General features: G+C 41.1%; 1 protein-coding gene and 1 long non-coding RNA gene across 4 annotated transcripts in view; one reads left to right on the top strand and one right to left on the bottom strand.

The window, feature by feature from the left end:
• LOC309353410 overlaps positions 1-6,426 on the bottom strand; it is a 36,472-nt gene extending 30,046 nt beyond the window's left edge. The window contains exon 1 of the long non-coding RNA XR_014161819.1: positions 5,827-6,426. This is a non-coding gene — a long non-coding RNA (uncharacterized lncRNA). The remainder of the gene's footprint in view (positions 1-5,826) is intronic.
• The window catches only part of DNAJB6 (DnaJ heat shock protein family (Hsp40) member B6), a 62,604-nt gene continuing 42,404 nt past the window's right edge, over positions 2,851-23,050 (top strand). The window contains exons 1-6 of one of the 3 annotated variants that reach the window (XM_081882686.1): positions 2,851-3,047; positions 13,788-13,880; positions 15,500-15,609; positions 16,899-16,955; positions 18,768-18,878; positions 20,139-20,559. In XM_081882686.1, the coding sequence (XP_081738812.1) occupies positions 13,816-13,880; positions 15,500-15,609; positions 16,899-16,955; positions 18,768-18,878; positions 20,139-20,518 (723 nt within the window). In that variant the 5' untranslated portion in view covers positions 2,851-3,047; positions 13,788-13,815 and the 3' untranslated portion in view covers positions 20,519-20,559. Of the gene's footprint in view, positions 3,048-13,787; positions 13,881-15,499; positions 15,610-16,898; positions 16,956-18,767; positions 18,879-20,138; positions 20,560-23,050 lie in introns of those variants that run through there. The other 2 variants (XM_081882684.1, XM_081882685.1) reach the window with 2 other exon arrangements.

Here is a 23,050-nt window from a genome sequence, read left to right as displayed (position 1 = left end):
TAAAGGATTGGTCTGTCTGTAACAGTTATACACAATTCTTTGCACCCCCACTTGGAGAAGTTTGAGGCCTTGCCATCATTTGCATGAGTGTCAGAAAAAGCAAACTCCTTCAAGCCAGAAGATTCCTCCAGAGTGACAGGTAAGTTGCCCATGGCTGACTCCAGCAACTGAATCTCTTCCTAAGTCTCAAATGTTTCTTTTTACACAAGAAGCTGCTTTATACCAAGTCAGATCTCTGGTCCATCTAGTTCAGTACTGTCTACACCTAACCGGCAGCAGCTCTCCAAGCTTTCACATGGGACATTTCCAGCCCTACCTGGAGGTGCCAGGGAGACTTTCTGTATGCAAAGCAGCTGTACCACTGACCTATGGCCCTTCCTCTTTTTCTTATTGCCATCTCACCTTTTGCATTAAAGATAGCTTACACAAATATAAAAGGCATGCACCCTGTTCTTTGACTAAATTGTTTCGAAGCCATTTTTTAATTGCTGTAACGCACCCTGGGATCTGCTGGCGAAGGGTGGGTACAAAAACAAATTAATATGGCTCGTAGCAAATTAAAGGCAAGTCCAAGAACAAAAGTTTCTCCTCCCACGCACCTTCTGCCCACTCTCTTCAGCTCGAAGGTTGTCATTTGCTAAGTAAAAAGCTGATGGGCAACTTACTCAACAACACAACCCAAACTATCAGATGGTCACCTGTTTGCTCCTAAGTGAGGGAATATCAGATTATCTAGGACTATTAACCACCTCTCTACCCAATCAGTTGGCCACAGGGCCTGTTCCAGTCCCCTGCTGAAGCCCCACATGCGGCTTTGGCTTCCAGCCAGATCTTGCAAGAGATCCATGAGATCCCACTGCAACCCAGAAGCTGCGACTGTAGCCACTTCTCTGCTAATGGGTGGGGGAGAGAGGCATGGAGGGGCCAGATAAGGAGAAGTGGTGGAGGTGGCAGCTTCCAGCGACATCTTGCAAGAGCCCCTACAAGATCTTGTGCAGCTCTCGTGAGATCTCCCTGCAAGCCACTGCTGCTCCAGCAGTGCTGACAGACGGGCACTGCCCCTTGGATTCCACTGCCTGAGGTGGCTGCCTCAGTCTGCCACACAGATGGGGCAACTGGTCAGCCAGAAGCCTATTGAGAGCAAGAGAGCGACAGCTGCTGCTTAAAAATGATGACCAGAAATATTGGGGCAGTAGGGAGGAAAAGTGTCCACTGGCCTCACCTTAAATCAGGCACCCCCAAACTCAGCCCTCCAGTTGTTTTGGGACTACAATTCCCATCATCCTTGAGCACTAGTCCTGTTAGCTAGGGATGATGGGAGTTGTAGTAGTCCCAAAACATATGGAGGGCCAAGTTTGGAGATGCCTGCCCTAAATGCTACCTGGGCTTTGCCCAGACCAGGGTTTCTCAAAAGCTTTGGTCCCCCGATGATGTTGGACTACAACTCCCATCATCCCACCCTAGGTATCCGGACCAGTGGTCAGGGATGATGAGAGTTGTAGTCCAACATCATCTGGGGGTCCCAAGGTTGAGAAAGGCTAGAGACGTTGCTCCCGCTCTCCACTGCTACCCTTAATAGCGCAGCGCCTCCTCACAGCCGCCAGGGAGCGCCCGAAATATCCCCCTCCCACCTGCGGCAGTGGAACCGGGGGGGGGCGGGGTGGAGACGCCAAAAAGCAGGAGGAGTTATTCTAGAAACTTCCGGAAAGTAATAAACCCCGGCGGAAGTGGGAGCTGAGGCTTCCTCCTCTCGCGTTCTTTTTCCTTCCCTTTCTCTCCAGGTTTACGGTCACAGAGAAAAGAAATTATAGAGAGATGACCGAATCTCACAGATCGGGAATTTCCGGGTCCACGTTACGGTAAGTCAGGAGCTGCGTTAATAGAAATGAATGAGGAAATTCCAAGATTCGACCATAACTGTGACTGAGCCACAACGTATTCACCCGGAAAGACGGCAGCAAAGAGATTTATTTATTATTTATGATTATTATTTATTTAATTTTTTAAAAAGGTTGGGCAGAGTGGCTTACGACAACCGTCCAGCGATACTTCGAACCTTTTGCAGGCAGGTATTAGAACTATCATAATCATTATTTAATATCATCATTTATTCCATATGTATGATTAAGTTGAGATTCCTGGATTGCAAGAAGTTGAACTAGATGACTCTCGGGGTACCATCCTAATCTACAATTCTATGATTCTATGATTATTTTGTTACCCCCGCCAGATGAGTACATCTGAGGGGTATAAATTGTTGTTGTTACCTTCCTTTCGCCCTAAAGGCCCCAGGGCGGATATACATACACACATACACCTCTCTCTCTGAAAATAATAAAATGGCATAAGCCGTGGGGGGGGGGGGACTGAAAAAAAGCACATTTTACATGAAATTAAATGAGAGATTAGAACACTGGTAAATTCCTGCTTGCCTTTGTTTTGGGGGGGTACGCTGCTCCCCAATCAGACATTATATCAAAATTATTTCCGCCAGGCAGGCTGAGTTAGGATGAACGAATGGGAAGGAGTTACAGATAGGTAGCCGTGTTGGTCTGCCATAGTCAAAACAAAACAAAAATCCTTCCAGTAGCACCTTAAAGACCAACTAAGTTAGTTCTTGGTATGAGCTTTCGTGTGCATGCACACTCTCCAAGTGTATCTGAAGAAGTGTGCATGCACACGAAAGCTCATACCAAGAACTAACTTAGTTGGTCTTTAAAGTGCTACTGGAAGGAATGGGAAGGAGGAAATCGAGAACCTTTCAAAACCTTGGAAGTTCAGCTATAACGCGTCACTCTTCCATTTCCTACATCTAGGGAGGCGTCCTGGTGGGGGGGGGGAGGGAGGAGGAAACAAAACAAAAAACCCCCACCAACGGCTCTTCCGACGCTTTCAGCGTGTGACGCACTTCCTGTTTGCGGCCCTGAGAGGAGGAGAGGCATCTTCCCCACCGTCACGGCTGCCGCTGCTTTATAGAAAGCGGGAAGGGACGAGACGGGAGCTGAGCGCTGCAGTCGCCGGCCTTGAAGGAGACGAAGAGCTCGGAGGTGAGGGGAGCGCTGAGGGCGCGGGGAGCCGTGAGGGAAGGAAGGTGGCGGGTATTGGGGGGGGGGAAGAAGGGGGGTTGTTCTGAGGGGCGGCGGGGGGGGGGTTGGTATCTCCACCGCGGGGTTGGCGCCAGGGGCGCGCGGCCTCCCCCCTCCCCTCATACCCCCCTCCGCCTCGCGCTCTCTCCTGATTGGCTGAGGCCCGCTGCAGGGGGTGGGGGGAGGGAGAAGGATGGTTATCTCTCGGCTCGTGCGGGGCTTCGCCTTGGCTTCCGATTCTCCCCCCTCCCCCACCGCGAACACCCCCCCCCCAAACACACAGACTAGATTCTCCGGGCATTTGTGCCTCTTTCGCCCTCAAAGCTCGCAATGGCCTAGGCGCCTTTCTTCTTCCTTTGTCTGGTCAACCTCTTCTCCAGCCCCACCCCCACCGATCTGCTTCTAACCCCCCCCCACCCCGTCCTGGGGTTGCCACCCCCGGGAAACTCCATGGCGGGGGTGGAAGTGGATAGCCCCCCCCCCGTAGCGCCTTCCGTGAAATGAATCAAAACAAAGCGCAAAAAAGGGGGCGGCGTGGAGTGGGGGCGCCCCATAGGAACGCGTGGCGTGTCTTGTCTGGGTTTCGGGGCGATTTCAGTCGTTCGAGGGCTTCAAGCTTTAGCGTAGGCCCAACTTCTAAAAACGTTTATTTTTCCCGTCGGAAACAAAAGCTTAAAAAATCAAAGCAGATCATATTTGTTGTACGTGCAAAGAGGGGGCGATAAGATTTTCATTGGCTACATGCAGCCTGTTTCATCTGCGGTCCACGAAAGCTTATCGTGCGATAAGTGAAGGCACCGTAACGCTTTTAATTTTATTTTTCCGTTTGCATTTTTGCTGTGTAGTAGGCTAACATGGCTTGTTGTCTGGAATGGTATTGCTGTTAGCGATTTGTTTTCTGTGGCAATTGCCTGTTTTGTCTCTTTTAAAAAAAATTCTTGGTTTTTACACAATGCTTTGCAATTACAAGAAGCCTGCCTGCTTTTTTGTAGATAGTTTTTAACGTCTCTGTGCAAATGTTACCACTATTTAAAAATAAATACATTGAATCCTTGGTTTCTTTCGAAATTGCTCAGTGAACAAACTGAGCTGAGGTCAGAAGCTGCCATTTGAAAACTATTAGGAGGAATAGGCTAATGGTGCTTTCCATGTTTACTTGGATGCGACTCCTGTTGAATATGGTTGGGATTGCAGTCTAGAAGATGTAGAAAGAATAGTCTTTAACCGGCAGCTGTTAAATTGCTTTTGGGGGAGGAAAACTTTTGAAAGTTGGAATCCTAAGATTTAAAAGTTAAGTGGATGAATACTTTGTATATCTGTTAAAGCATAACTAATAATACCTGCTTGACAAATTTTAGATAAAAGTATCATTTCTAAAATAAAATAAAGAGAGTAGAAGGGTAATTTTTAAAGGACAGTAAATATCAAGCAAACAATCTCTTGGTTCATTACTTGATTCAAATGAAACTTTGGAGGTTGTGTAGAGATGATATATACAAATATATGGCTACCTTGGATTTTGTAAAACTAGTGCTGGGTCCAGTATTTCATATTTGGCCCAGCTTTTTGTCAGGAGTGGGTTAACAAAATACCCAAAGTTCACATATTGTTGATTTTGTTCAGCCTTGGGTAAGCTGCCCTAAGTAAGCCTTATTTGAAGAGCAAGAGATAATAAATTACTGAATTATGTGTTACTTGCTTCAAGTGGGTGACTTAACAGCAAGACTAGACTGGAGGCCATTTATGTGGTACCTCTGTTGATCTTTGGGGCATCTGGGATTTTCCGTGTTTCTCTAGAAATTTCCAGACATAATGAAGGAGATTAAGTAGCTAGGGGAAGGATAGTAAAGTGATGATACATTCTAACGCTACAATTTTATTTATTCTTTACAAAGCATACATTTTATTACTCATTAAATACCTTTTGTTGCTCAGTTATACTCTGAACCACCCTGAGATCTACAGGTGAAGGGGCAGTATACAAATTTAATTAATGTTAATAACACATTAGATTTAAAAATGGGAATTCATTTCTTCCTTCACTATGTAATTATTCATTTAGTCGTAAGGTCTAAGTAGGAGGAAGACACACTATATTTGTCCCAGAGTTCATGTGTATTCCACAGGAAAATTATCTTAAAGCTAAATTTAAAATTTTAAAAATGATGGTTAAATGTATATACCATGGTTGAATTTCCATTGGCAAATTATGATGGCTGGACTTCAGTAATTGTTTTAGGATTAACTAAAAGCCAAATGCTACATTAGTTTGCATTATTTTCTGTATTTATATCTTTTTTTCCCACTAAGCTAAAGCTTACTCGCCTTTTAGTCTATATTTCTGAATAATTTGGTCCTGGGAGTGAACTTAAGAAGCTGTTTAGTGCAAAATCAGGCCATTGGTCCTTAACCATCTTGCTTCTTTGGTCCTTTTTAAATGTGGGTTAAACCACAGAGCCTAGGACTTGCTGATCGGATGGTTGGTGGTTTGAATCCCCGTGATGGGGTGAGCTCCCGTTGCTTGGTCCCTGCTCCTGCCAACCTAGCAGTTTGAAAGCACGTCAAAGTGCAAGTAGATAAATAGGTACCGCTCCGGCGGGAAGGACAAGCATCATTCAGGAGATAATTAGAAGGTTAAAGCTCAAAGGTCAAGATTAGAAAAAAGGTTGGGTGGAGCATCAGCAGGACATAGGAGTATTCTTAGGGTTTTCAAAAATTCCCAATAGAGTGCCAATCTCACCTTTATGGAAGGATTTCATCATCAGGCTTATCCAATGTAGTGTGCGAAAAGGCTGTTCAGGGAGAGCTTCCCTTGTGATGAGGAAAATTACACAGGAGGCTGCGATGAGACCAAGAGCAAGTATCCTGTTGCCCAGCAACTATTGTCTCAACACACAATCAGTAGAAAGGCTGTTAGCCAAAGAACTCTTTATATTTCAGTTCACCCAGTAAAGTTATATACTCATTCAGACAGAAACAGAGTTGTGGCCATCTTAACTGTACTCATTCCAGTACTGTAGCTGAGTTCAAAATACACTAGACTCTCAAAAACATTTATGACTCTGGTAAAGACCTGGATTAACATAGTGTAAGCACTACCTTTTAAGTGGAGCTTTAATTGCTTTTCATATTGAGGCCCAGATTATTTTTGAAACCTGGAAATTGTGGAGCAGGATTATTTTGTATTGCAAGCCCTCCTGTGCAAAAGAATCACTTTCACCACCCCTCTTTAGCAGAGTATTTGCCGTACGATTTGGATTTTTGGCAGTTTGCTAGTTTTTAAAATTTAAGTTAATTCAAAGTAACTTATTATAAACGGGAATAGCTAGAAGTCCACTTGATCAAAAACTCAATAGAGCCATTATATATTATGTAGTTCCCAAAAGCAGAACTACAGTGGTGCCTCGCAAGACGAAAATAATTCGTTCCGTGAGTCTTTTCGTCTTGCGAAGCACGGTCCGTCGCAACTGCGCCTCTTCAAGCGGCTTTAGGAAAAAAGCGAACAAACTCGCAAGACGTTTTCGTCTTGCGAAGCAAGCCCATAGGGAAATTCATCTTGCGAAGCGACGCAAAAACCGAAAAACCCTTTCGTCTTGCGCGTTTTTCGTTTTGCGAGGCATTCGTCTTGCGGGGCACCACTGTATATCTTCATAAGAAGAAAAAGCTTATAAGCTGAATTCCAGATTAAGGCTTCTTCACCTTTCTGATGTCTACTTCATTACAATTTCTGTTCCCCCACATCCCCTTCACATACCACTTCATGTTTAACACCCTTTCTTCAAGTATGGCATCTTTATAAATTAAGCAAGACATATTTAAGCAAAATAATTCATAAGGTTGCTTCATTTGATGCTCATTAAAAGGGCTTCCATGTTGATTAGTTTGTGGAGACATAGTCTATTAATAGTTGAACAGTGTTGATAAAAATAGGATAGCCTTTAATGTCCTTTTTGTAGTACTGGACATTTTTGTTTTATAAACACTGAAACATAGAAATAAAAAAGTCCAAACTGAAAATTTATTCAGCCTGACATCATTCTTGCTCTCATTTCTGGTGTGATGATGGTAAGTCATCCAACAACTACAAGTTTCTATTCCAGGCATAGGCAAACCTGGCCCTCCAGCTGTTTTGGGACTACAACTCCCACCATCCCTAGCTAACAGGACCAGTGGTCAGGGATGATGGGAATTGTAGTCCCAAAACAGCTGGAGGGCCGAGTTTGCCTGTGCATATTCTATTCAGTGCAAAATGCTGGTACAGTGGTACCTCTAATTACTTACGAACACGATCTGTTTCAGGGCGCCGTTCACACCCTGAAAAGTCCCTAAGTAGAGTGCTGCTACTGCGCATGCCTGAAGCCCGATAGAGCGCTTCTGCGCATGCACGAAGCGTGCAGATTGCTTCTGCACTTTCCGGGTTGGCCACGTTCATAACCTGAAAAGCCGCAACGTAAAGCAAACGTAACACGAGGTATGACTGTGTCTGCCATTTATAATCCACTGTGGGTGATGGATATCACCATATATCTGAATTGCCCTTGTTTGCCTTCAGAAAACAGTTGTTTATTTGCCAAAATATTTCTAATCCATCCTGTATTGGTTGATCTCAGGACAGGATAGATCAGTTAAAACAATCCCTAAATACTGACATACCACCCAAGATTCACAGCTGGAAGTCAAAGAAGCAAACTGCAGCGGACCAGTGGTGATTCTCAAAACATTAAAACATGATAATTGTACTCTGCACAAAATGTTAAATGCTGAACACCAGCAGCCAGCATAAGCAGTCTATATACCAATCTGCCCTCAACACAGCCAGTTTCTAACTTTGTGCTGAAATATAGCTAGAGTTAGCATCAGCAAGGTGCTCCACAACAAGGGGAACCACAGACGAAAAAGGCTATCTTTTGCATTTCTACCTAATAGGCCTGTGCAATATATCAATATACTGTTTAAAATGGATATTTAGAGAAAATTGTGATAACTGTTTTTTAAAAAAGGACCTGGTAATTTATTGTGAATCAAGCATGGCATTGGAAAAGCTGGGGGAAACCTATGCTTTGTCCTGTGCAGCCCTTACTAACTCCGTCCAAGCTCCTCCCTGCCTCCTGAATATCTAAAAGTGTGACACTGAATTGGCTTTTTTCTTGTTTAGTAATGTAGTTATTGTATTTTTCGCACCATAGGGCGCACCTGACCATAGGGCGCACCTAGTTTTTAGAGGAGGAAAACACACACAAAAATATTCTGAATCAAATGTTGCACTAAACTATTTAAAGCAGCAAAGCGGGCGGCTCCTGTCCGCTTTGCTGCTTTAAATCGAGCCTCAGAGGAGGGTAGGAAGGGGAACCATGGCTTATCTAAGTCCAGTTAATAATGCTGAGCCTGACTTATGGCCATCAAGATTAGCCTGGCCGTCTCAGTGGAAATCTGGGGAGGCTGGACTTTCCAGTGGTCAAAGTGTGGTTGTGTCTTCCTGCCCGGCATCTATTTCCTGCCCTCTTTCCCCCCTGCACCCTGCTTCGAGGGAAGGAAGCGGAGCCATGGATCCTCTGCTCGCAACTGCAGTGGATTCCCTCCACTTTGAAGCAGGAAAGTGGGAGAGGAGCTGCTTACACGAGTGTAAGCTGCTCCCCTCCCACTTTGCTGCTTCAAAGGGAGCCCTGGAGGAGGGAATCCGCTGCATGGATCCCCTTCCTTCCCTCCTCTGTGGTTGCTTTGAAGCAGGAAAGTGGGAGAGGAGCTGCTTACAGGAGTGTAAGCTGCTCCCCTCCCACTTTGCTGCTTCAAAGGGAGCCGGGGAGGAGGGAGCTGCAGCTTCCCCCACCTCCGAGAGCCCGCAGAAGCCATGAGCTCTTTAAAGGGGCTGCGCGGCTTCTCCTGACTTTTCTGGGAGGTGGGGGAATCCGCAAAACTGGCAGAAGCTGCCAGCTCTTTAAAGGGGCTGCGTGGCTTCTCCTGGCTTTTCTGGGAGGTGGGGGGATTCCCCCACCTCCCGCAAAACCGGCAGAAGCCACCAGCTCTTTAAAGGGGCTGCGCAGCTTCTCCTGGCTTTTCTGGGAGGAAAAGCCCGCAAGAGCGCACGAAGTTTGTGTGTGGCTCTTGGGGGCTTTTCCCGCCTGCCTCCCCCCTGCATTCACTCCATAGGACGCACACACATTTTCCCTTGCTTTTTAGGAGGGAAAAAGTGTCCTATAGAGTGAAAAATTCAGTAATTTTTAAGGGAGCATTCTCTCACCTTATCTTTGATATCTCTGCTGCTGATTACTTCTACAGCATTTATTTTAGAGAAAATGTGCTAACTTAAACATTATTGGTACAGTACTATAATGTAACAGTTGTAACAATATGCTAAAGATAAAAGAACATTTTATCAGTTTTAAAGTTAGACCCATAAGTAGTAGAAGTTGCCATGGCATTACCATGTTCACCTCTACATAGCTCCTGCCTTATTTCAGATATTGTGATAAATCGAAAATTGCAGTGTGTAGCTGGTGATATATTGTGATATTAAAAAATCAGATATCGCCCAGCCCAACTACCTAATACACAGTTCCCTGAGGCAACGACACAGAGAAGTTCCTCACACCACATCTTGCTTCTGGATTTAATGACTAAATAATATTTTTTAATGGTTGGAATTAATACACATTAATTAGGGGTACAAAAAGAGGTGCTTGCCACTAACCCCTGCTGTTCCATTTTTATCCAAATAAACATAGGTATTGAAGGAGATGCGCAGTCTTCTATCACTTGCACAGTAGTGAAGAAGGGAAGAAAGAGCAGCATAATGTGCCTTGTTGTTTCTAATTTTATTGAAACATTTGTAAAAATGGGAGAAGACTGTTTTCTTTTCAGACCTTCTTCTCACTGTTAAATGTTGTTTTGCTGGAAAGGCCCCTATTCTTAGTTGGGCCTTTCTTCATATCCAGTCCTTTGCTCCATATGTAGCCTCAGTTCTGGATGATGAAGTTAATCTACAGTGGTACCTTGGGTTACATACGCTTCAGGTTACACACTCCGCTAACCCAGAAATAGTGCTTCAGGTTAAGAACTTTGCTTCAGGATAAGAACAGAAATCATGCACCGACGGTGCGGCGGCAGCAGAAGGCCCCATTAGCTAAAGTGGTGCTTCAGCTTAAGAACAGTTTCAGGTTAAGAACGGCCCTCCGGAACGAGTTAAGTACTTAACCCGAGGTACCACTGTATAATAATCATGTGTTCCTGAACTTTCTTTTCAAGACCCCTTGAATTATTGGAAGCACATAGCAGATGAAATAATTTACCTGGATTTCCAATAAGTCATGTGGCTAGTGCAGTATTGTCTCGCTTTGTTGGGCCATAAGCTTCAGCATGCCAGCTTGCCATCAACTGTCATCTATCAGCAGTCATTCATTTGGCTGCTGTAGAGAGAGAGAGGAGGAAAGTAGGATCCACTCCATTTGCTTGCCTGAGAGACTGGTTCTATTTGGTTGCTGTCTCTGAATTGTTTATATTCAATCTGTTTATAAAAACATTGTAACTTTTAAGAGCTGACACATGAGTTTGCTATTTTGCTTCTTCCCTCCATGCTGTTTTCCTTTTGTTCCAATTTATTTAGATTAGAAGGCTACAGGCACGGACTGTCTAGTTAATCTTACTATTTAAACCAATCCGAGAGTCTTTTTCAGCTGACTAGCATGGTAACAATGTCTTAAACAAATTCCTCTCCTTTCTCCCTCAAGTCCATTGGCAAGTAGCGGGTTTTGAACAGTGTTTCCCAAACCTGGGTCTCTAGTTGTTTCTGGACTACCATTCCTATCATCCCTGACCATTGATCTTGCTGGCTAGGGATGATGGGAGTTGTAGTAAAAAAGCAGCTGGAAACCCAAGTTTGGGAAACACTGCTTTAGAAGAAAGACAGTTTTACACTGCTAGTACTAAATCTGTACTCTAAAAAAAAAAGCATAAGAACTGTATTCTGCAGCTCTGCTGATGGAATGCAGCATTGTCAAGTTTCAGCTCCTTCTGTGCCTCTTCTGTGTACTTTTTGGGAGCCCTTGGTATAGTATAGTAGAGGGGGAAATCAGTAAAAATAGGAGTGTATCCCAAGCATTGCCAGCGGAGTTCTGATGCAGCAGCAGTTCTGTTTCCTTTCCTCACCCTGCTCCCTCCCTTGGGGCATCCATCCAATCTTCTCTGGAGGGTTCCCCAACACTTTGGAGCTGAGTTTGAAGGTGCACAGAAGACTGAAGAGAAGAGAATAAGAAAATCCCATATTGCTAGGCAAGTTTCTTGTGCTAGTGGAATATGGAACATTGGATACTGCCCAGAACCTGCTTGTGAAAGCTTCCCCTGGATCATTGTCTCTTCCGTGAATGGAAGGACTCCTTTGGCTGCAAACCAAAAGCTTGTATCTAGATGTAATGTGTGTTTCGTGATGGGTGTCTTGCTAAAATTCCCTGGGATGTACCATCAGATCTCCCCTGCCCCCCAATATGTAATGCTTTGTACTTTCATGAAATGGTTGTGTAAGATTGGAGACATGTCAGTGTAAAGCTGCTGCATGATGTTTAAGTTCTATCATGCAGCTGTCTTGACTATTGCATTCTTTGCATAAATCCTATGGCCACTGCTGCTGCATACCAGGGCCCTCCTTTCCGTTCCATTTCCCTTAGTTTAATTGGCCTCTCTGATTGTCTTGATTTATAATTACATCCCACTAGGTGACAACCTGAGACTAAAGTGTTAAGACTGAATGAATGGAGTTGTTGTCCGGCACCCTTTATTTTCACTCTTTCCAAATAGTGGTGGTGGATGGCTTTCCAAAATGCTGACAGATTTAAATTCTAATGAAGCAATTAGCATGAATTTCTTGATGGCACAGAATTGGCATGTTTACTCCTTCATAGAATTCTAGTTTTGCTTATCCAAAAGCAGCCTCAAACAAATTTTGTGAAGTGCCATGAACTATTGATAGAATTGTTGGTTTTTAAAAAGTATGAAATGTCGGAGGTACCACATTTTGGAATTCATGAAATTCAAAGTTACCAATCTGATAGCTTCCCCTTGCCGAAAATCTATATTGTTAACTTATAATTCATGAAAATGGTGACCAGTTGTTTGCCCTGCTGTGTAACAAGCTAGTCCCTGAATAAGTTGACATATTTTTCTGTGTTTTACTTCCTTGATGGATATTTCTGAAGATGCATTTTCCAGTATTGCCTGCATTGATATTAGTTTATGTTACAAATGCACATACTGGCTGGTACCAACTTTTATTAGCATTGTACTATAACTGTGCTTAATCTTAAAATATAATTAGAGTGACTTTTGGAATTTGTTTCATGAATACCAGTAAAGCATGTAAGGTGGAGCAGCTGTACACATTGTTTAAATGTGTTTATACATTCATTCATTCATTCATTCATTTTGTATTCACACGTCAAGTTTGCAAGTGCAAATATCTGTTTTATTATTATTATTATTTTTATTATTATTATTTGCTACAACTCTGATTACCTTGTTCAGTAGCTATATGCTTTGCACGCAATGTGTGGTGGAGCACTGAAATCTGCTTTCAGTTTTCCTTTTGCATTATAGTTGGGCTTGTAAGATTATGACTTGCCAGAGCAAAACACATTAACCGCTAGTCATATGAAGCCTATACTCTTAATCTAATGAGGGCTAGAAATTAATCATTAAGTATTTGTAGGGCCATAGTCAAAGGAAATCCAGGTTCTATTTACTGCATAATGGTGAGGATATAATTTTCAGCACATTTTGCATACTGAAAGGATATCCCTTATCAGGCTGATAAATGCTGAAATGGATTTTCTTTTGCTTGCTGTTCATTCCTTTCCCCCCTGCATTGCCATTCTGTTCTTACTTGTAATTTGTAATCTTACTTACATTTCTTATGGTTAGCTTTTCCACTATATTCTGTACAGGTATTGGTTTAAAATGGAAATACTTTCCAAAAACCACTTGATACTTGATATTCAGAAACTTCCTGGCTCCTTTCTAATCCAGGCTTCGACCCGAGTTTGGTATTGAAACAGGCTTGGTTGCCCTGGTGGATAACTTATGCCAGGAACAAGTATGCAGTTCTTTTGGTCCTTTTGGACTTATCTACAGCATTTGATACCATTAACTATGGTATGTTTCAGCTGTCTGACATTGGTGGTGAGGCCCAGGGTATCCAGTTCTCTCTATCTCTTGAATCCATTCTGTCATTGCTTTCTTCCCCAGGTGAGGCCATCAACTTTTTGGCCCATTGAGTGCATTTTGAATTTTAGAAAGTTATGTGGGTGCCAGTCAGAAAATGGCTGCTTTGGGAGGCATGGCTTTGGCCCAGCCTACTTCTTTGCCTCCTCTGCAACATTACTTTCCATTGAGGGCATTAGGCACTTGGGTTAATAAAGTTTCTCCATGTGCCAATAAGAAATGGTGCAATGGAAACTTTTCTAATGGATATGGATGAAAGGGGCCCTTCTCTTTTTCTCCTAGAGCTCTCTGTAACTGAAGGGAGAAGGGTTGATTGAAATAGGGTTTGGAAGAAACTCTGGTAGATACAGGAGAAATGAATGCATGCATGTCCAGTTCAGCTATTGTTAAACTGAAATCTATGATTAAAGCAGACTCATTTCTATCATGCAGCTTGTCTTTTCAATCAAAATTTCCAGTGTTAATATTTGTTAAAACCTTGTTTTCTCTCCCAAGGACTATTGTTATCAAAGCAATATAAAACATGGTGGATTATTATGAAGTTCTAGGAGTGCACAGACATGCCTCGCAAGAAGACATTAAAAAAGCGTAAGTACCAATCTTTAAAACTGTAGGTAAGCTGCAAATATGTTTTGAATTTCTTTGAATCTAATGTCTCCTCCACATTTTGAGTGGGTAACATGGTCTCATACATCAAGTTACTGTGTTCATTGCTTGTGATCACTGGAATTATTTACTGTATCAGATGATGTTCTGTACCAGACATCTGTCTTGAGAATCGTTAAGTCATGAGAAGAATTATTGAATATGCTCTTCCAGCAATTTTTGGGCTATATCCAAGCCTAGTTTGCTCTCGGACTCAATGCATTCCCCCCCCCCTTACATCCTGAATTCAGAAGATTTTGCTTTTAGCTAACACAATTCTCATTTTGTCTAGACTGGGAATTTGTGGGTAACATTGAGTATGGTTACTTTAAACAAGCCAACTTCATAAAGGATGATTTGAAGTTGTCTTACTTTGATACTAACATTATTTAATCACAGTTCCTAGGTGAGAAGCTTTTGCTTTGTCCTCCCTTAACTTAAAGAGAAGGAACAGGTGTATGTGAACTGGGGAAAAGGCTAGGCTCCTTCATATAGCATTAAATCATGATTTTGCTTTCAATCCAATACAGCCTTTCAATTCAATACAGGCTCCCGAACGCCTTGGGAGTTGGAACGTTTCGGCTTCTGAACGATGAAAAACTGGAAATGAGTGTTCTGGTTTTCTAACTTTTTTTTTAAGCCGAACGTATGGCGCGGCTTCTGCTATTGTTTCCAGTGTGCCAACGCCATGGGGAACCAATCAGAAGCCATGCCTTGCTTTCTGAACTTTTTGGAAGTCAAACGGACTTCTGGAACTGATTTGGAGCTTTGGAGGATCTTGAGAATGCTGCTGGCTGCTTCTCTTTTCTCTATTTAGTATTACGCGCTGTTTGCTAAGATAACTGAATTGACAACTATTAATAGTATTTGCCAGAATCATGTACTATAGTTTGGAGGGCAGGAGCCTATCATTGTTCGTCAATTTTAATATCATAGCAATCCATGGTTAGTGACAATTGGGAAATGGAGAGGGTTATTAAAAGGTTAAAAGTATCTTAACTCTTGCAAACCTGAAAGCTTATCAACTTACATTGTATTATATTATGTTACTATATCAGTGCCTTCAAATAATTCATATTGGGAAGTTACATATCATTTTATTAAAATCTCCTGTAATCAGTAAGCATCTCTGAGTCCAGTGCTGCAGTAGGAGAAGGGAATTCCCTCTTGTGTGTGTGCTACATTGGATTACACCCACTGCGTTTAAAGTATGTGTTTGCTGACTACTTTAACACATTAAAGGTTTGCCTGGTGCCTTCTTTATGCACCTTTAGGCGCCAGTCACATACATTCCTCTTTAACCAGGCCTTTGATTGATTGGCATCCTATGCCCTTTTAAAATGTGTTGGGGGGGAGTTATTGGGTTGTTTTTATTTTGATTATGTATTTTGTGCTTTTATATTCTGATTTTATCCTGTGAACCGCCTTGAGACCTGTGAGCACTGTATACTACTACTACTACTATAACTTAGCCAATTGAATTAATCAATTTTCCCTCTCCTTTGGTATGTGTTGTCCATCTTGAATAAAATCAGCTTACACAACTTCCCCTTTTATTTCAGGTACCGCAAACTGGCATTAAAGTGGCACCCTGACAAGAATCCAGATAACAAAGACGAAGCTGAAAGGCAATTTAAGCAAGTAGCTGAGGCTTATGAAGTTCTGTCCGATGGTGAGTATTAGATAAATTTAAAACATGTTTTTTACCTTCTAAATCTGACTGCAAATTTGGCTCAAGCCAGTTCCTTAACTTTGCAGTTTGGGAAGTAAAGCTTATTTTTAGAATTGATTGCCATCAAAATAACTCTGTGCTGGAATTTTACAGCTTACCTTCCCAGTTGGGATGAGACCATACTACTTGCCAAAGCAAAAGCTGCTGCTAATCTGAGCTAGCAGTGAAACATGTTACACAACTTTTATTTCTTGCCAAAGAACTGGCTGTGGCTGTCTGTGCTGTTTGTTGCAGAGGAGGTTTTTTTTTACAAGGAATGCTCTCAACTCCTTTTTTTTTTTTAAAGAAGGGACAAACAAGGGTTTGTGTTCTGTGTGCTCTTATCTGTTAGTATATTGAGTGGGATTATATTATTAGAACAAAGCTTATATTGAACATAAGTTGGTCACACTATTTAACAAAAGCAAACACCAAGGCTTAGCATTCATTCTGTATCACGGATAAAACTGCTTTGTTCTCTGTAAAATATGTTTTATATTTAGGGAAATGTTTGGACCCAATAACTGGATCCTCTCATAGTGTAGCATACTAGCTTTTGATTTGCGAGATTAATAAACCATCAAGTTTATTAGCAATAATAAGATTATGGCACTCTCTCCCCACAGAGGAGTACTGCAAGTTTTTTAATGGGTTTTTAAAGTCTACTTATTTTGAATTGGCTTGTTAAATTGACCTTTTTTAATGCTTCAGGTTTCAAATAAACTGTTTTGAAACCATTTTAATATTACTAGTTTTTATGCTTTCTATTTTTAAATAATTGACATGTCTGGGTTTTTTTGAGCTTTTCTATTATGATGAATTTTCTTACATGGTTATGCTTAAAAAGGACAGCCTATTAATGCTGCTGTTGATTCCAGTAGTGCTTGGTTTGAGAGATTCGTCAAAGTTATAGCAAACAGGTTTTTTTATTTGGAAATTTCCTGAAGTTTCTGGATTGTATTATTTTGCAACACAAATACATGTGGTTAGTTTATAGATTTTGAAGGCATTTAGTTGCAATTTGTAGCAAAAAAGAATACTTTTTGCTTCATGGCTGAATAATAGATACGGGGGGGGGGGGAATCAAAGGGCCTTGTCAGTTAGCAGCTTTTATTACACATTTTGATCCTTTCGTTATAATGATTTAAAATAGAATGTATTCTTAACATATAAACTTAATATATTTTTCCATGTTTCATTACTTTCATATCAGAGTGATCTATTTCTTATCTATTCTCTGTTCTTCATAGCTAAAAAACGTGATATCTATGACAAATATGGAAAAGAAGGCTTAAATGGAGGAGGAGGTACGTAGGGATTTAATGCTTTCTCCTATTTTAATGCTATGAATAACTTTCTAGCTAAAGATGTTTCTGCCATGCTAATACAAACAGGTTAATTTGGAGATCCAGTGAATGCCACCAGTGCCTACCATACTGAATTCTGGCAAATGTACTAACACTCATTGGATCCCCCAGTCAACATTCAGATTTGTTCAGCAGCAACACAATGGAACAGGGGGTTTAAACCACAGAATCAAGATTGTAACTGGAATGAATGACCCACTATATTGTTGTACAAAGTTTAATGGAATGTTGCTGTGGGAAAATTGATGGGAAATAAAGTACGTTGCATGAGATAAAACATGTGAAAATCAAACAACTTATATATGATGAAATCTAACCCAACAGAGGAATTTGATTTAATTTGCATTAACTAATGAATGGGATGAACTCATAAGTAGCATGAGACTCTTAATCTCAAGTCGTCAGTTCAAGCATTGCAGGGGGTTGGACTGGGTGACCACGTGGTCCTTTCCAACTCTACGATTCTGTGGTTAAGAAAAGTGATCAATATGAGTAGGTAATATGCTCTTCTCATAACTCCCTGCAGCCCATCTGGATGTGAAATAGTTCTAAGTTCCACAGCATATTTTCCAACCTGAGCTCCTTTGATAGGAAGAGCCAGATGATAGATAGATAGATAGATAGATAGATAGATAGATAATTAGATCAATAAAATTCTCAGTTACCAATCCAAGGCAGAAGGCCTTTGTGGTCTTCAGCTGGGTGAAGAACTAAGAACTAACTAAAAAAAATAGAAGGAATATACATTTTATATTGATCACTGAACAATGGGGCGGGCTTTCCCATCTATTTTATTGTTCGGTGTGATCAGACCTACTTAAAACGCAAGCTATGAATTTACCATAATCTGGGAAGGGTGAAGAGAGTAACTGGGAGCCCTGCTTCATCAGTGGCTTTCCATGCAAGGCACTCTGGCACATTCAAGTACTGGTCTGCCAAAATACTTGGCACCCTTGTCTTTGGCTTCATAGCTGTTTGCTGTGATTCTTATCATGATGCCAGAGTCACAGTAAATTTAACTTTAAGCAGCAAATGTTTGCACAAAGGGCCAAGCAGCTTACACAAAAATGACACATGACGTTCTGTCACCCATCTTAATGTGTCATGATTTCTGTACGTTGTGGGGATTGCTGGGTATGCAGGTCTAGTAAAGCCCATATGAACAGTATCAGCCTGCAGTGTTGTAATTATTGTATTGGAGTATGACGGTGGAGATCAAGCTTCAAATCACTACTCAGCGGGAAGTTCACTGAGTGACTTTGGCTTGCTACCCCTTAATTTAGTTAAGGGTGAGCTTGATGATAATAAGGAAGAACTATATATGCTTCCATGGAGGAAGTAGGCTGAAAATGTAAGAAATGACATGCTAATGAATTTTTCATTGCTAATTCACACAATGACTCAGACTTTGCGGAAAATCTTTGTCATAACGTTTAAAAAAGAATATTCTAGTCCTCTTAACACAACTTTAAATACCTTATAAATGAGCTCAGTTTATAGTCTAAAATGTGTGTTGAGGATATGGGGAGCTTTAAAGCATGGATTTCCTGATCTGGGAATCTTTGGTTGCAGTTCTTACAATTGTAATAAAATTGTCAATATGCCTCAAGAAAAATAATAACTTTGACAGGTTTGTCATACTGAACCATTACTGAGAACAGTATAAATGAAAATAAGTTGCAAATGTTAAGAGATTTAGATGTGTTAGGATCCTGAAGAACTACTGTGATATTGAGTGCTCTCTTGTTGCAGGTGGAACTCATTTTGACAGTCCATTTGAATATGGTTTTACATTCCGGAATCCGGAAGATGTCTTCAGGGAATTCTTTGGTGGAAGAGACCCATTCTCATTTGATTTCTTTGGTGAGTATACAACATTGACATTTTTGGAAATATGGATATGCAAAATGTTGAAACACATATGTTGGTAATAAATATGCTGCATTTTTTTCATGTATGGATCCCAATAAGGGTGTGGTAATAAAATCTGCACCTTTTATACTTACTGTTGGTGTTGACAAAAGGATAGCTTTAGTATACACAGAGTCTGACTTTGTACCTTTAATTGGATATTTCAGGACTACTATGAATTTGTTAAATAGGCAACAGTCTGCATGGAAAACCATAGGAGGGGAGAGTGTCACTGTGTGCAGAGCCTTCTTGTGGGTCTTCCATAGGCATTTGGTTGGCCACTGTGAGATGCTGGACTAGATAGGGCACCGGCCTAATCCAGCAGGGTTTTATTATGTTACGTTCTTGTTGGTAGCACTGCTGCTACAGCAGTGATTTGCTTTCAAGCTTTCCCCTTTGAAATTGACTTACTTATTCGTATACATTCTGAGGTCTTATGGAGCTAGTAACCTCCGCTGTAAATCAGCCTGAACCCTTTTATTTCTTTTGTCTTGAGGTGACATGGGTAGTAGTAAATAGGATTCTGTATAGCTAAATTTATATATTGCGCTCTAAATATTGTGGGGCGGGGGGGGGGCAGGCTTGTTGTAAACACTGCTTGGTGATGGTGGATTCTTTGAAAAGTGCAAGACGGGTTAATGCAATCTAGTTGGCACCCTTGCTTGGGTAGAGTGTGCTTTGATGGTATGGGAAAGTGTATGGAAAATTGGCTAGCAAGGTGCTTCTGAGCGAGCTGGCCGCTTTTTCTCTGAGACGGCACCTTAATGACCAGCTAGAATACGCATGTGGTAGAAGTGTCTGAATCATAGGGATGACAGAGTTAAAATTGCATTCCTTGTAAGCAGGACATATTTAATGTCTTTAGCGTTATTCCAAAAAAAATAAAGTGGGTAACTTCTGTATCTTTACAGCTTGAATAAAGCTCTTAAACTGCTACCTTCATTGAGATCCACCAGTGTGACAATTGATCACTGAACTATAGTATATAATTTATCATTCATTGGTCAGCTAGGATAGTTCAGTCGTCAGAGCATGAGACTCTTGGTCTATGAAAAGAGTTTCAGTTGTCAAAGCTTAGTATTACATAACTGTTTAAAGTTATGAGGCTTCACATGTAAAAGTTCATTTAATTCATAAATTAAGGTATTGCAACTCAAAATATTGAATAACAAATTAATGAATTGACTTAACTGCAATTGGTACTTTTTGTAGATACCTACTCAATGATTATCACTTGGCTGCCAGAGGAGTCTAATGAAGGATCAGAAGAAAGGTCTATAGAGGAGCTGGAGGATGAGTGTAGTTATGAGTCAGTAGAAGTGGCAGAGGAGCTGGAGGAAGTGCTAGAGGAAGAGCTTTATGAAGAATATTGTGAAGATTTTATTGAGGTCTTTGAAGAATATGATGAAGGATCTATTGAGTTGGAAGAACTACTAGTGGAGGAGGAGGACTCTGAAGGAGTAGCAGAAGAGTCATTTGAGGAGGAAGTGAGTTTAGTGTCAGAAGAGTGGACAGAAGAGCCTAGCAGTATAACCTTGGAGGAGCTGGAAGAAGAAATAAGTATAGGATCAGAGTTGGAGGAATTCTACTGACAGGAAACATTAAAATTAATAAATTATTTATCTAAAATGTCTCTTTACTTTTCTGAGGGCGCTTAGTTGTGGAGTACAAAGTAATTTAGTAATACTTTGGTTTGAATACAACAATACTTCAAGCTCTTACAAGCTTTGGGGATGCTCAGAATATTTAGCAGATCCTGAATGCTTGCTTTTATGTAGATGGCTTTGTACATTATATAGGCTTATGGTGCCTATTATAGCTCTTTGCCCCTCCCCATTTCATTTTTGAAATTGAATTCTTCCTTTTTTTGTAACCATGGAGGTGTTTAGCTAGGGTTTTTTAAAAAGTTGTTTGGGAGGGTGTTGTGCCTATATTTGAGGAGATGTTGCCTCCTTTTTTTGTCTGTGCTGTTTGTATTTGTTAGTAGTTCTAAGCATCGCCAGTTTTTCTCCTGTGAAATTAGTATTTTGTGGTGCACAGTTTCTTAGATTTCTAAAAGTGCCTGTTTGGGGACCCCTTCAAAGCAGTGTAGAATAATATCCGTTAGCCTGAATAACGAATCGGCCTTCTGTGTTGAAGTACTGTAAAATTACTTATTTTTCCTTTGAGATGTTAATAGAGCGGCGCAAACAGATCAACATTAATGAATGAAATTACTTTGTGGTGGTCTCATTCAAGCAGTCTGAGAGCTTGTATATAAATATGTGTTCAAATCAAAGAAGTTGTAATCAAATTGTATCCCCTTCAAAATGGTTGCTGAAATTGCTCCTGCTTGGTTTTCCAAGTATTTCATAATTGTACTGAAGGGGTGTTAACAGATGAGCAGATTTTCAGCTACCTTGGTTTAATTGCAAAGCTTGTTACCTTTGGGGACAAAATAGCTCTAACCATATTGAAGAGTATCTTTCTACACAGTTGGGTTTTGGTGGGGAGAGTTGTCTATACACTTGACACCTAATTAATCTATTTTGTTGCCTTATTAAGCAGATCACCAGTATGTTTCTGTTGCGAATAAAGTAGCACATTTTTGTGGTCAACACATATTCTTTCTCCAAACATCAATATTGTATCTTTTCTGTGATACGGAAGTTTCTTGATACTGTTGTAACAAGTGCCTGGATTCACATGTGTGCAGCCCTTGTTATGGATGTGTGTTAACCCTTAACCTTATACCCACAAGAAGCTCTCACACAGGAATAAAGAAAGTTTGGCTTATTATATGACATAGGAGCGGCAGAGTAAGTAAGTGCTGCTTAAGACAGCAAAGTTACAAATTAAGCAGGTCACCAATGTCTCCTAGTAGGACGGGCTTTGAGATAAGAAATTTCTGTCTTTCCCTCAGAGTTCCTGCCCATTTCTCACCTTGCCCATCCTAGCCAGAAGAGGTCTGAAAACTGGCCATCTTGTTTGTTTAACCAACTTTGATTCTGAGCCATTTATCTGACTCTGGCCATCTGTCTGCTATCTGCCTTCAAATCACCTTACCATTGTATAGATGGCTCCCATTGAGGAGTTGAGTATCCTGTGCTTGGCAATTAAATTTGCATGTATTAATCTTTAGGTCAGATGTGGGTGAACTCAAGATATGTCTGAATGCCTTTCCGGAGGCTTGGTATCAGGCTTGCTCCAGGGTCACCAAATTTTATCCTGGAGGGTTTACTGTCATGTTTAAGTTGTGCCAACCTTGTATGTATGCCATGCTCTGCGGAGAGCAACCTTGTCACAAGTTCAGATTCACACACTCCTGTTCACACTGTGTGAGCCCCATATCAATGCAAAGCATTATTTGTGCATTTGCTTTCTCTCACACACCTAAATCGCTGTCCATTTTAGTCCTACTGCATTACAGAGCATACACAGGTGAACCTTTCAGAAGCATTGCCATAGCAATAAAACAAGTTGGCTCAAAGTGAACATGTGGTAGGTGAGGTTAAAAAGGACAAACATGCTGACTGCTATCAGCTAAGCCAGTGATCTTCATGTTATCTGTCAATTCAGTGCATCCCATTCAGTGGAAACTGTCTTATTCCTCTATTAACTGGCACTGGAAGGACAGTGAGAGATTTGCAAATGGATAACTCTCTTAAGATAAGGTATTGCCTGCTTCAGTATATGTTGCATGGTATCTGCAGTTGGTGGGATCTGCAGACAGGGGAAGAGATAAAAGATCCCAAATAATTTCCTAAGCACCTTGTTGTGACTGCATAGTTCTGCATTGCATACATTTAGTGTTTACAAAAAGTTTTCACATTAAGATTATGGATTATCACTGTAGAGTGGGATACTTCACTCAACACATGTCAAAATCAGAGTTATTTTGGGTTTTGATTTTAGGACATACTGACCAGCGTAACTTGAGCATCTCGCAGAAACAAGCACAAAACAAAGGTTAAAATTAACTGTGTGTAAGTTAAGGTTTAAACTGTTCTACTCTACAATTTAGTTTTTCAACAAATCATGTATATGATATTTGGAGCACTATCACACTAAGTGCTAGGCATGTAGACAGATGAGGTCAAATAACTTGAATGGAAAAGAATACCTGGTGAATTAAGTGTGTTGAT

Source organism: Podarcis melisellensis (assembly GCF_964234715.1).
Source record: "Podarcis melisellensis genome assembly, chromosome: 12".
NCBI classification, from domain to species: domain Eukaryota; kingdom Metazoa; phylum Chordata; class Lepidosauria; order Squamata; family Lacertidae; genus Podarcis; species Podarcis melisellensis.
The sequence above is the reverse complement of the archived record's forward strand: the minus strand, read 5'-3'. Positions and strand labels throughout refer to the sequence as shown.